This window comes from Ambystoma mexicanum, chromosome 2q, assembly GCF_040938575.1.
Source record: "Ambystoma mexicanum isolate Mex_15411 chromosome 2q, UKY_AmexF1_1, whole genome shotgun sequence".
In the NCBI taxonomy this organism is placed as follows: domain Eukaryota; kingdom Metazoa; phylum Chordata; class Amphibia; order Caudata; family Ambystomatidae; genus Ambystoma; species Ambystoma mexicanum.
Genome location: NC_090924.1, coordinates 1,479,583,962 through 1,479,598,093, shown reverse-complemented (window position 1 = coordinate 1,479,598,093; position 14,132 = coordinate 1,479,583,962). Strand labels below are relative to the sequence as shown.

The 14,132-nt window shown below is 47.0% G+C and overlaps 1 protein-coding gene across 1 annotated transcript in view; it reads left to right on the top strand.

The window, feature by feature from the left end:
* The window catches only part of LOC138570297 (cocaine esterase-like), a 955,042-nt gene that overhangs the window by 390,889 nt on the left and 550,021 nt on the right, over positions 1–14,132 (top strand). Inside the window, exon 11 of the mRNA XM_069649071.1 lies at positions 7,965–8,114. Coding sequence (XP_069505172.1) covers positions 7,965–8,114 — 150 coding nt within the window. The remainder of the gene's footprint in view (positions 1–7,964; positions 8,115–14,132) is intronic.

Here is a 14,132-nt window from a genome sequence, read left to right as displayed (position 1 = left end):
TTCTGGCAGCAGATCATGATGTCTTCTGTCCGATGCTTCTGTTGGCTCGAGTGTCTTGCAGATCCTGTTTCTCGCCGCTATTACTTCTAGCATCAGATCAGGATGTCTTCTGTCCGATGCTTCTGTTGGCTCAAGTGTCTTGCCGACCCTGTTTCTCGCCGCTATTACTTCTGGCAGCAGATCAGGATGTCTTCTGTCCAATGCTTCTGTTGGCACGAGTGTCTCGCAGATCCTGTTTCTCCCTGCTATCACGTCTTGCAGCATTTCAAGATGTCTTCTGTCCGATGCTTCTGTTGGCTCGAGTGTCTTCCAGATTCGGTTGCTTGCCACTATTACTTCTGGCAGCAGATCAGGATGTCTTCTGTCCGATGCCTCTGTTGGCTCTAGTGTCTTGCAGATCCTGTTTCTCCCCGCTATTGCTTCTGGCAGCAGATCAGGATGTCTTCTGTCGGATGCTTCTGTTGGCTCGAGTGTCTTGCAGATTCTGTTTCTCCCCACTATTATTTCTGGCAGCAGATCAGGATGTCTTCTGTCTGATGCTTCTGTTGGCTCGAGTGTCTTGCAGATCCTGTTTCTCCCTGCTATTACTTCTTGCGGCAGATCAGGATGTCTTCTGTCCGATGCTTCTGTTGGCTCGTGTGTCTTGCAGATTCTGTTTCTCCCCGCTATTACTTCTGGCAGCAGATCAGGATGTCTTCTGTCGGATGCTTCTGTTGGCTCTAGTGTCTTGCAGATCCTGTTTCTCCCCGCTATTACTTCTGGCAGCAGATCAGGATGTCTTCTGTCCGATGCCTCTGTTGGCTCCAGTGTCTTGCAGATCCTTTTTCTCCCCGCTATCACTTCTGGCTGCAGATCAGGATGTCTTCTGTGCAATGCTTCTGTTGGCTCGAGTGTTTTGCAGATCCTGATTCGCCCCTCTATTACCTCTGGCAGCAGACCGGGATGCCTTCTGTCCGATGCTTCTGTTGGCTCGAGTGTCTAGCAGATCCTGTTTCTCCCTGCTTATACTTCTGCAGCAGACCGGGATGCCTTCTGTCCAATGCTTCTGTTGGCTCGAGTGTCTTGCAGATCCTGTTTCTCCCTGCTATTACTTCTGGCAGCAGACCAGGATGTCTTCTGTCCGATGCTTCTATTGGCTCAAGTGTTTTGCAGATCCTGCTTCTCCCCACTTTTACTTCTGGCAGCAGATCAGGATGTCTTCTGTCCGATGCTTCCATTGGCTTGAGTGTGTTGCAGATCCTGCTTCTCCCCGCAATTACTTCTGGCATTCGATAAGGATGTCTTCTGTCTGATGCTTCTGTTGGATCATGTGTTTTGCAGATCCTGTATCTCCCCGCTTTTACTTCTGGCAGCAGATCAGGATGTCTTCTGTCCGATGCTTCTGTTGGCTCGAGTGTCTTGCAGATTCTGTTTCTCACCGCTATTACTTCTGACAGCAGATCAGGATGTCTTCTGTCCGATGCCTTTGTTGGCTCTAGTGTCTTGCAGATCCTGTTTCTCCCCGCTATTAATTCTAGCAGCAGATCAGGATGTCTTCTGTCCGATGCCTTTGTTGGCTCTAGTGTCTTGCAGATTCTGTTTCGCGCCACTATTACTTCTGGCAGCAGATCAGGATGTCTTCTGTCCGATGCCTCTGTTGGCTCTAGTGTCTTGCAGATCCTGTTTCTCCCCGCTATTATTTCGGGCAGCAGATCAGGATGTCTTCTGTCCGATGCTTCGGTTGGCTCGAGTGTCTTGCAGATCCTGTTTCTCCCCGCTATCACTTCTGGCAGCAGATCAGGATGTCTTCTGTCCGATGCTTCTGTTGGCTCAAGTGTCTTGCAGATCCTGTTTCTCGCCGCTATTACTTCTGGCAGCAGATCAGGATGTCTTCTGTCTGATGCTTCTGTTGGTTCGAGTGTCTTGCAGATCCTGTTTCTCCCTGCTATTACTTCCGGCAGCAGATCACGATGTCTTCTGTCCGATGCTTCTGTTGGCGCAAGTGTCTTGCAGATCCTGTTTCTCGCCGCTATTAATTCTGGCAGCAGATCAGGATGTCTTCTGTCCGATGCTTCTGTTGGCACGAGTGTCTCGCAGATCCTGTTTCTCCCTGCTATCACTTCTTGCAGCATTTCAAGATGTCTTCTGTCCGATGCTTCTGTTGGCTCGAGTGTCTTCCAGATTCGGTTGCTCGCCACTATTACTTCTGGCAGCAGATCAGGATGTCTTCTGTCCGATGCCTCTGTTGGCTCTAGTGTCTTGCAGATCCTGTTTCTCCCTGCTATTACTTCTTGCGGCAGATCAGGATGTCTTCTGTCCGATGCTTCTGTTGGCTCGAGTGTCTTGCAGATTCTGTTTCTCCCTGCTATCACTTCTTGCAGCATTTCAAGATGTCTTCTGTCCGATGCTTCTGTTGGCTCAAGTGTCTTCCAGATCCTGTTTCTCCCTGCTATTACTTCTTGCGGCAGATCAGGATGTCTTCTGTCCGATGCTTCTGTTGGCTCGAGTGTCTTGCAGATTCTGTTTCTCACCGCTATTACTTCTGGCAGCAGATCAGGATGTCTTCTCTCCGATGCCTTTGTTGGCTCTAGTGTCTTGCAGATCCTGTTTCTCCCTGCTATTACTTCTAGCAGCAGATCAGGATGTCTTCTGTCCGATGCCTCTGTTGGCTCTAGTGTCTTGCAGATCCTGTTTCTCCCCGCTATTACTTCTGGCAGCAGATCAGGATGTCTTCTGTCCCATACTTCTGTTGGCTTGAGTGTCTTGCAGATTCTGTTTCTCTCCACTATTACTTCTGGCAGAAGTATCAGGATGTCTTCTGTCCGATGACTCTGTTGGCTCAAGTGTCTTGCAGATCCTGTTTCTCCCTGCTATTACTTCTGCAGCAGATCAGGATGTCTCCTGTCTGATGCTTCTGTTGGCTCGAGTGTCTTGCAGATCGTGTTTCTCCCTGCTATTATTTCTGGCAGCCTATTAGGATGTCTTCTGTCCGATGCTTCTGTTGGCTCGAGTGTCTTGCAGATCCTGTTTCTCCCCACTATTACTTATGGCAGCAGATCCGGATGTTTTCTGTCCGATGCTTCTGTTGGCTCGAGTGTCTTGCAGATTCTGTTTCTCACCGCTATTCCTTCTGGCAGCAGATCAGGATGTCTTGTGCCCCGATTCTTCTGTAGGCTCGAGTGTCTTGCAGATCCTGTTACTACCTGCTATTACTTCTGGCTTCGGCTTCATGCCTTTCCATACTGAACTTCCACCTGCAATCCTCGCGGCAGAAGTAACACCATGCACAACTGCAAATGATTGGTCTAGTCCTCGAAATGGAGAAGATGAAATGGCAAGGTCTTTCCTCTTCCAACTGTTTGAGCCTCATCACGAGTTTGGCGGTATCCCAAATGGGATACCGCCCAACTTTATTTGCATTAGCGCCTACCCACCAGGCGGTATTACCGCCAGAACATGGGTTGGCCGGTAAACGTTACTCCCCATTCCTCATTGGGTCCATTGGATCCAATGGGGAATTTTTGGTGCAATTACCATGTGGTAATACCACCAGCAGTAATTGTACCGAAAATTGGTTTTTTCCTGGCATGTTTACCCCCAGCCACGCCGGGCTCGAGATTGGATGGAGCGGTAAATGCAATGGTAACCCTGTTACCGCTGCATTTAAGGGCTACCACCCAACTCGTGATGAGACCCTTTGTCTGTTGAGAAGTCCATACATGTGTTTGGCAGACACTGGGGTGCCAGAAACAACCTGTTCCCAATGCCATTTCGCCTCTGGACATCGGTAGATTTTTGCAGAAGAGGTTCTGCCTAGAATTTTTTGAGAGCTCAGTGGGAAGCTGTACAAACTGTGAGGGCACCGTGGATGGAGGTCAACTAATCTGAGTTCTCCATTTCCAGGGAATTGAGGAATGTTTCTTTGCCTCATTGTGGTGTTCTGTTCCTCACTCCTCACTTGGATCTCCCCCTGGTGCTCAGGGCTCCTCAGGAACCCGTTTGTGAGCATCTTGAGATCTCCTCCTGGTGCTCTGGGATCCTCAGGGACCTGTTTGTGAGCATCTTGAGATCTCCCCCTGGTGCTCAGGGATCCTCATGGACCCGTTTGTGAGCATCTTGAGATCTCCCCCGATGCTCAGGGATCCTCAGGGACCTACTTTTGAGCATCTTTAGACTGCCAATCTCAAGCACCTTACACTGACAACAGTGTTTTTGACAGCCCTTGTCTTTGCTCGCAGGGTTGGAACACTGGGGTAGGTCTGTGTTCTCTTCCTTACCTCTCTATTTTCCCAGGAGCAGTTACATTGCAGGGTTCGAAATTATGATTCGATGAGCGGGAGCTAAAACCAGCTCCTGGGTGTCAGGCATCACCCAGCAGGCAGGAGCTACCGCTGGGGAACTAGGAGTGTGTATCCTGCACACTGCAATTCTAGCTTCCACATGAGATTCACACTGTAAATCTTTCAGCATTCTGTATGATCGCTCATGTTTAAATGTCTAATAGTTATTTATCAGCATTCTCAGGTACTCAACGTTAATGTCACATATGCATGTTTGAAAGGCACCAGCTGGCCTGGGGACCCAAAAGTAGCTCCTTCTAGCTTATGGCTACAAGGCTCACCGTAGCTAGAAGGAGTTAAATAGGTCACAGCAATTGTGCACCCTGCATTGAGGTGCAACTTCATGTTTCATCCAAAAGTGATTTGTCCTTTTCATCTCTCACAAGGAATTGTGATTCCGTCTCGGGCAAGAGATCTTTCTTCAGACACTATAGACCAGATTACTTCTCAGGATGCGAGGAGGGTGATTCCTACCGACTGTATAAGACTTCCTCCTTTAGATATTCTGATAGCTTGCTTGTCATGTTTGGTTGAGGGCAACAGGGGTCAGAAGGCTTCCTCACTTTCCAGCAGCAGATGGATTTGCAGGTGGTGGAGCACCCCCATCCTACCCAGCTGGTCCAGGGGGCCGAATGGTCTGGTTCCCATGGGGTCTGGTCCTGGTCTGTGCCAACGAGGCGTATGACTTCGCTCCAGACCAGGGTCAGAAAGCAGGTGCCACATGTTGATGCTTTGGGCGTGCAGTAGCCTGTCCTTTCCTTTGTGTTCTTGTGTCAGTGACTGTTCACCGCCTAGTCTTTGTGATTCATCAGATTGTAAAGACTGGGACAAGGAATGGGTGATATGGGGGTAATGCTTGGATAATGTAATGGTAATCTACACTACACCTAGTCCTACTCTTCCTCACCACAGTCCTGATGCACCACCTCGCCATTCCTGGGGCCGGGGGGTGGCCGACTGGCTTGTATCTATGGGTATTACCAGTAGTTTTGTGGGCGATGTCAGCCACCTTTTACTCCCCAGATGGGAGGTGGGAGGGGAGCAGGTGATTAAAACTGTTGAATTGTGGAAATGTTGTCCCAAAAGAGTTTAGGGTGAAAGTGGACGGATAGTAAGGACTGTGAAGTGGAAAAGTAGGAGAAGGTGTAATGAATAATCCTTAGCAAGAGCTTAGACCACCTTAGGGAGCTAAGGCCAGTCGCCAGATAGTATGAGGGAACCAAGGACAGTCTCCGACAGTGTGTGGGAACCTAGCCTCGAGGGCATAGTTGTCAGGCCCCTAGAGCACATTACTTAATTCATCATGTTATGCTAAGTTGTCTCTTCTGAGTCCGTCAAATGTGTAGCTCTTCAGGCATCCACCATGCTTTCGATTATAAATACTTTAAATGGATGTACATCAGACCACCTGTGAAATTATGGATTTTAATGTGACTCGATGCCCTGCCTAGGGAATTCCACTAACTCTACATTGGATGTTGTTAGTTATGGACACACCTTTGTTTTCCTAATTGGTGGATGTTATTTGTAGATCAGGTGTAGTTGTGCTACAGTGATTGGAGACTGGATGGCCTTGAACTGGCTTAAGCTCAATGCCCTTTACCTGGCCCTCCGGAAACATTTGCTTAGATGCCCCCAACTATTACAAAATGCGGCTGCTAGGGCGGTTGTTCGCCCCCCCCTTTGGCGCCCATATGACCCCTCTGTTGTGTCATCTCCACTGGCTCGCTGTTGAGGTCCATAAAGCCTTTTATAAACTGGGAGTGGAGTTTCTTCAGCAAACATATTGCATGTATGTACCTACTAGGCCCCTCCGCTCTCAGGATTTGAAGACATTACAGCCTCCGAGGGCCATACTTGCCCGGGTGGGTGGGCACGCCTTTTCGGTGGCGACCACGAAGGCTTGGAATCAACTTCCTTTCTCCCTTCCCATCATTGAGGCCCACCTGCCATTTCGTCGGGCTCTGAAGACTTTTCTGTTTTAGTTCTCATTCCTGTTTGGGCTTATCGCTTTAGCTTAGCGCCAAGGTGCCTTCGGGCTTACGTTGAGCTTTATACGTGTTTTTAAGATAAGATAAGATTTTGCATTGTTGTTAGTCAGATCGATGGTACTGATGCCTTCTCAATTGCATAGATATTGGCCACCAACGCACCAGACCCAGTATAACAATGTTACGGTGCTCAGCGGACCCTCTGATTTACAGCCCATCGAAGGGCCCTCAAGAATTGACCATGATAAAATAAAAATAGTTGTCAATTAGGAAAAACAGTCACACTTCCAAACACTGTATTTTATGTTCTAGTAGACCCAAAGGGTCTTAAGTTTGCATGCAGTTTCATCAAAATCACCTCTGTTCGCATAGAGCCTAGAGAAGGAGTGCAACATCTTCGCTCCTGGTGCTAAGGCTAGCGCCGTGTAGTGCTGGCCAGGGCGTTAAAGCAATATAGTGGCACACAATGCTATATCATTCTGCATACCATAACATGAATAGAGGGTTGGCTGCTCAGTCCACAGCAGTAGATTGTACTGACATTTCTGGAACCACACTCTCTAGCAATACTTTCTCTGGCATTACTCTAGCATTACTCATTTGGCAATGTTCTCTCTGGCATTTTTCTGTTTGGACTCCCTCTCTGGCATATCCCTCATTGTCATTGCTGGCTCTGGCATCACCCACTGGCATTGCTCTCCTGAGCATTCCCTCACTGGCATGCTCTCTGCGGCTGTTTCCCCCTGGCGGAGCGCTCTCTGGCATCACTCTCTCTGGCATTTCTCTGGAATCACTCATTTTAGTAATGTCCTCTCTCACATTGATCTCTTTGACATCATTGCTCTTCCTGTCATTACACTCACTTTCTCACTCGCTCTCTCTCCCTCTTTCTTTCTCTCATGTTTTCTCCCTCTTATATGGCATATATTACTCAACGTAATCATCTTTCTGATGCTTGTATCTACTTAGATTTGCATGCTATGCATAGGCTGACATCTTGTGGTAGTCACATATTGAATGACTTGTTTTCGAAACTCATGTTTGTAATACTATCCCTCTTGCACTGTCTCTCACACCCTTTTTTTAATCTCTTTCTTTGGCATCAATCTCTCTATCCACACTTCCTCCTTAGACCATTGCTCTTTCTGGAATCTATCTTTTGTCTTGGAATGGCTCTGCCTGGCAAGTCTCTCTTTCTGGCATCACTCTTTCAGCCATGTATGGCTCTCAATGCCTTCACATCACATCACTGTGGTGTGCTAATTGCTATCTGCACAGCCTCCTTGTACAGTCTGCAACTTTCAGTATAATGTGGCCCTCCTTTGACTCCTATATAGTATTCTACCTCATGCTGTAGTTAGGCAGACTAAGCCAGGCACCCGGGCAATGCACCCTGCGAGGAGGTGCCCAGGCCCCTGCTCTGGGTCAGGGGAAGACTTGAGGAGCCAGAAGTACCACCACCCCAGCTCCTCGCTCTGTTTCCTCCTCTGAACATTAATGCAACTCCAGAGACATGTTCCACAATATCACAGTTGGAATGTTTGCACTGGTTAATGTGAGTTAATGCGTCATCTGGCTCTTGCTCTCTTTAGGTTCTTGGTGTAGCTACTGACCCAAGGCATTGTCAATATCTTCCTCCCTCTTCTTCCCACAGACGCTGGCCTTCCTGTCTACATGTATGAATTTCAGCATCGCCGGAGTATGTTCCGTGATTCCAGACCACCCTACGTGAAGGCGGACCATACGGATGAAATTCCCTTTGTGTTTGGTGTCCCGTTCATGGATGATGACCTTGTCTCATACGGTACGAAGCAACAGGAATAGCATAGGTGCATTACTGAACCTAGTGTCCTGAACCTCCTGGTCCACCCTTCACAGTTTACTTCCAACATTGCCTTGACAATAGTCAAGTCTGAAATTCTATTGTGGTGAGTAGTCAGGGCTCTGGGCCTCAGTTCATATGCTCACCAACTTTGAAAGGCCAGAGAAACTGTGGGTTCATGGACGGTGCTATCCATATTAAAGGGCGCCCTGTCCTCCTGTTTCCACTTTCATCATTGCACCTGTCCTTTACTCCACTCTGCTCATGCCCTAGAAGATATATCATAGATAAGATATATTGGTAAATCATGACGCACCGTGGCGGAAAGGAGGGTGGGTTGTCCGGGGAAAGAGGGGCATGAATTACAAGTAAAGGAACCGGTACTTTGGGAAAATTGTACTTACTGGGACATCAGCAAAAACACTAGGAAGACATTGGGGTAAGCTTAACGGCCCTGAGATTCATCCCCAAATACCTGTGTGCTATTGCTTCTTAACTTAAGAATCTCGTTGCCTCCATGCTATGTCCCTTTAAAGGAGAGTAGAACACTAACGTAAAAGTGCCCATAAGAATTATATCAAGCATTCATAAACACTGAAAAAATGTATTACAAAGCTTTATTATATTAATATATATAAAAACATCTACACAATAGTTAAAATACAACACATTGCAGGAAAACTCCTACCTAACATAATTTTCTCATACTATTTTGCAAAGTACAAATGTGCAAACTCACCATCAGTCTCACATAGAACCACTATCTCACAAAAAAAAACAGCAATACTCAGCTTACACTTGTAATGACCACATCTATGGAATACTCGATTGAGGGAGCTCCCACCTTGCGGGCTGATCACTTTTAGCAACACGCATTCTTGTTAGGTGAATCCTTGTGTCTACAACCACAACGTTCTAATCTATTCAATAGTTCATTACTTGGTGCTGTCAAAATGTACAACACCTAAAAAACCCAACATGTTTCGTCCTTTCTCAAAAAGAATAATGCAAATATAAGAACTTCTTCAGGGGAAACTTCCTTAAGGGAGACAGCATGAAAAAACAGCCTGCACTTATAGGAGCTACTAAGTCTCCTACAATAGGCTTATCGTGGTGGCTTTAAACAATTAAGCATCAAACAGTTTAGTAGGTGCGTCTTCAAAATAGACTGCCATCTGTTAAAACAAACACACCATTCAATCACAATCGCGTCACTTGAGCTATACATACACAATTAAATTTGGACTTCAGTGTATCGTAGAGGGGTACCTAGGCGGACACCCACAGCAAAACTTTGGAACTCACTACCGAACCCCCTCAGAGCTGAACCATCCTTCCCTGCGTTCAAAAGGCAAGCGAAAGCATGGTTGTCTGCCCCAACCACCCTTTGATTTAGACTGATTACTCCACCCACCTCCCTAGACTAACCATCTTTAACCTGCTACACACCTGTAAATTCTGATGTGTATTTAATTGTAACAGCTTAGCCTTGCAGATTTGACCCGCCCCCCACCCCCGTCTGTTTATAATCTGTAAAACCCTCCATGTACTTTAACTGGAATTTCTTACTATGTATGTATATAATTCTGTAAATGTGTAAATGCTTCCCTGTGTAGTAACTGTTTCTGATGACTATGCCTGTATCCCAAATTATGCGCCCAGATGCCCTCGGGCCTGGTTCGCTTTATAAATGAATAAAATACAAAAATACAAAATACCCATCCCGATCTATCTCGTACACATTTGCAAAGGCAACCAATTACAAGGAGCAGGTAAAGTTCCTCATTCTAACCTGACGGTTTTCTATACTGGGGCTCGCCTTATTTAACCAATTTCTCTCATTCACTACAACTGTACCTGTCTCAACTAGGGAAAGAAACCAAATGTAACCCTGCATTATTTTCTGCTAAATAAGGTCACTGGTGCCTCATTTAGCATTATCTAGGTACTGCCTCTTTAAATCTGTTTCCCCTATGCATAGAAATTTACAATGCGACTGCACTTACATTGAACACACAGAGCGTGTGTTGAGCCTTTGTTGTGCCTCATAGGCTCTTTGTAAACGGGTGATCCTTGTTAGAGAAAGCAAAATGCTTTTCAAGTGGCCGGTCTCCTCGCTAGTCATAGGCTCCACTAGCTGGGCTTTTCAGTGCCACTGAGTTTCTAAACACGGATACAAAAAGAAAGTAAGGACATTGCTTTCAATATTCCTGGATTCTCTACTAGAGTCCAGTTTTCGAAAATGAAATGGGGGACATGCTAAACATCCACAACGGCAGCAATACTAGCTGAAAATGACTTACTGGAATTTAATTACGGTCCTCGCTTCAGTCCCTTCACTGTAAACCTGCAGGGACAGAGGATGCCTCATTGCAGAGAGCCCAATCAGTCCCTCCACCTCTGCAGGGACGGAGGATGCCTCAATACAGAGACCCAATAGGCCCTCAACCTCTGCAGGGACAGAGGATGTCTCATTGCAGAGAGCCCAATCACTCCCTCCACCTCTGCAGGGACAGAAGATGCCTCATTACAGAGAGCCCAATCACTCCCTCCACCTCTGCAGGGACAGAGGATGCCTCATTACAGAGAGCCCAATAGGCCCCTAAACCTCTGCAGGGACAGAAGATGCCTCATTACAGGAGCCCAATCACTCCCTCCACCTCTGCAGGGACAGAGGATGCCTCACTACAGGAGCCCTATCAGCCCCTCCACCTCTGCAGGGACAGAGGATACCTCAATACAGAGAGCCCAATTGGTCCCTCCACCTCTGCAGGGACAGAGGATGCCTCATTACAGGAGCCCAATCACTCCCTCCACCTCTGCAGGGACAGAGGATGGCTCATTACAGAGAGCCCAATCAGCCCCTCCACCTCTGCAGGGACAGAGGATGCCTCGTTACAGAGAGCCCAATCAGCCCCTCCACCTCTGCAGGGACAGAGGATGCCTCATTACAGAGAGCCCAATCAGCCCTTCCACCTCTGCAGGGACAGATGATGCCTCATTACAGAGAGCCCAATTGGTCCCTCCACCTCTGCAGGGACAGAGGATGCCTCACTATTTTTTTTTTTTTTTTTATTTGTATATGGTTTATTAAACCTTTACAAAAAAAAACACATAAACACACAAAATACACAAAATAGATACACAGTTACAGATTTAGCATAATGAAAGAGCTATAAGAATATTTAAGAGCACAGAAATCGGAGACACATCCTAGAATCATCAAAAAGTTGCAAGAGCAAACACAGTAGCAACAAACAAACAAATTACCCTAAATCCTTAACCCATATCCTAGGACAGCATGGTGACAAACAAGCATATCTATATCTATTCCAGATGGAGGTTACGAATAAAACTTGATAGGGCCAAACCCTCTCTACTTGTTCCAATACACAGGCACCGTTGCCATACTAGGTCAATCGAGAGACCTAGAAATTTTAATTTCAAGGCATTCAGACAAGAGTCTCTCAGGACATTAAGATGAGTGCAAAACAGAATAAGGTGTTTAGCCGTTTCAGGAACTAAGTAACAAAATCTACAAAGACTGTTGGCCGGTGTAATCTGTTTCCACCTCAACTTAGTATCCCGAGTAGGTAGAATATTCCACCTCAGTCTGAGTAGTGTTTGTCTGTGATCCCGGTTTGGGAAAATCTTAAGAATTGAAGAGAGAGTTCCTCTTTTTTTATGCTCATGAGCCAAGTGAGACATAGAAGCATATGCATGAAAAACATCCGTAGTCCGGCACCAATCAAAATCCCACAGCTTCATTTTTAGTTTTAATCGGGTTAGTGATTAGTTGCTCTAAGTCTGAACCGATATTGGCCAAAATATCTTCACAGAGCATAGCAAATTTATATAGGAAACCCGATCGATAAATGTTATTGCCAACCAGTTCGTATGGCGTGTTGGCGGTAGGGGCCTTTAGTTTAGCATAGAGCAAAAGCTTCCTCCACTCGACTCGTGCTGTCAAAGAAATATAGCCTAGCTCGAAGCGAATCGCAGCAAGGGGTACCGCATTTGGGATGAGTAAAACCTGTCTCCATAAGTCCCCTTCAATACCCTCCAATTTGGCGATGGTTAACCGAGTGCCGAACTCTAGGCCATGTATCAATTTCGGTGCGATTTTCCCCTCAAAAAAGAGTAAAGCAGGTCTAATAGAGAATCGGCCATATTTACGGTCAATTTTAAGGACCTGACTGGCCAGTACCTTAGCTTTATTCAGGAGAAGAAGGTTTTGCCCTTTTGAACCTCTGCTTGCTCCCAGGAAATAGCCCAGGTAAGTGAGGCAAGTGGAACAGGTTACAGTCACATCACCTAACTTCCAGAGATTTGTTTTCTTCCTAACAATCCCTTTAGAAAAGGCAAGGATTTTGGTTTTCGCCGGATTAATGTTCAGACCATTAAGTTGAGCATAATTGGCGAATAGATCCAGCAAACGCTGTAGTCCCACCTTAGTTAGATCAAATAGAACAAAATCATCAGCGTAAGCCAGCCAAATAAGCTTCAAAGTGCCAATACTCGGCGCTAATAGCCCCTCTTTCAAGAGGTGCTCTGCTGCATCTGAGACATATTGATTAAACACCCAAGGGGCTAGCACACAGCCCTGTCTAACCCCACGATGAGTACGGACAGCATCTGACATGTCCCCCTTTTTATTTAACCGGATTCGAATAGTAGAATTGTTATAAACCCCCTCCATTAGGCTAATTAGGCCCCTTGGCAAACCCCAGGCATAGAGTTTTTGCCATAGCCTATTTCGGTCAACACAGTCAAAGGCTGCCGAGAGGTCCACTGAGGCCATAAAAATGGGTCCCCTAGTTGAGCTCCAGGCAGTCTCCTGAATACACTTAACTACCAGACCATTGATGTTAGTTGAGTGGTTTTTACGGAAACCCGTTTGAAAGGGACTCAGAGGATGGCTGGTTTTTTCCCATTCCCTTAAATGTGAAAGAAGAAAAGCAGAAAAGAGTTTGCAATCCGCATCTATCAAAGCGATAGGCCGATAGTTTTTGGGATCGGACCTACTACCGCATTTGAAGATCGGAATAACGTGTGCAGTGGACCAAGAGATAGGACAAATACCAGTTTGCAATATATCTCGAAACTCAATACTTAAGAGATTGGCCCAAAGGTTTGGGTCCGCTTTAAAGGTATTATTCGTTAACCCATTCGGGCCTGGGGCTCTTGAGCTCTTACACCTGCAAATTAACTCCCGGATCGTATCAATATCTAACGGGAAATCCCATTTTGAATAAGGGACTAATGGGTCATAGTCAGTACCTCATTACAGGAGCCCAAATCACTCCCTCCACCTCTGCAGGGACAGAGGATGCCTCATTACAGAGACCCCAATCAGCCCCTTCACCTCTGCAGGGACAGATGATGCCTCATTACAGAGAGCCCAATTGGTCCCTCCACCTCTGCAGGGACAGAGGATGCCTCACTACAGGAGCCCTATCAGCCCCTCCACCTCTGCAGGGACAGAGGATGCCTCATTACAGAGAGCCCAATCAGCCCCTCCACCTCTGCAGGGACAGATGATGCCTCATTACAGGAGCCCAATCACTCCCTCCACCTCTGCAGGGACAGAGGATGCCTCATTACAGAGAGCCCAATAGGCCCCTAAACCTCTGCAGGGACAGAAGATGTCTCATTACAGGAGCCCAATCACTCCCTCCACATCTGCAGGGACAGGGGATGCCTCATTGCAGAGAGCCCAATCAGCCCCTCCACCTCTGCAGGGACAGAGGATGCCTCATTACAGAGACCCAATAGGCCCTCCACCTCTGTAGGGACAGGGGATGCCTCATTACAGGAGCCCAATCACTCCCTCCACCTCTGCATGGACAGAGGATGCCTCATTACAGAGAGCCCAATAGGCCCCTAAACCTCTGCAGGGACAGAAGATGCCTCACTACAGGAGCCCTATCAGCCCTTCCACCTCTGCAGGGACAGAGGATGTCTCATTGCAGAGAGCCCAATCACTCCCTCCACCTCTGC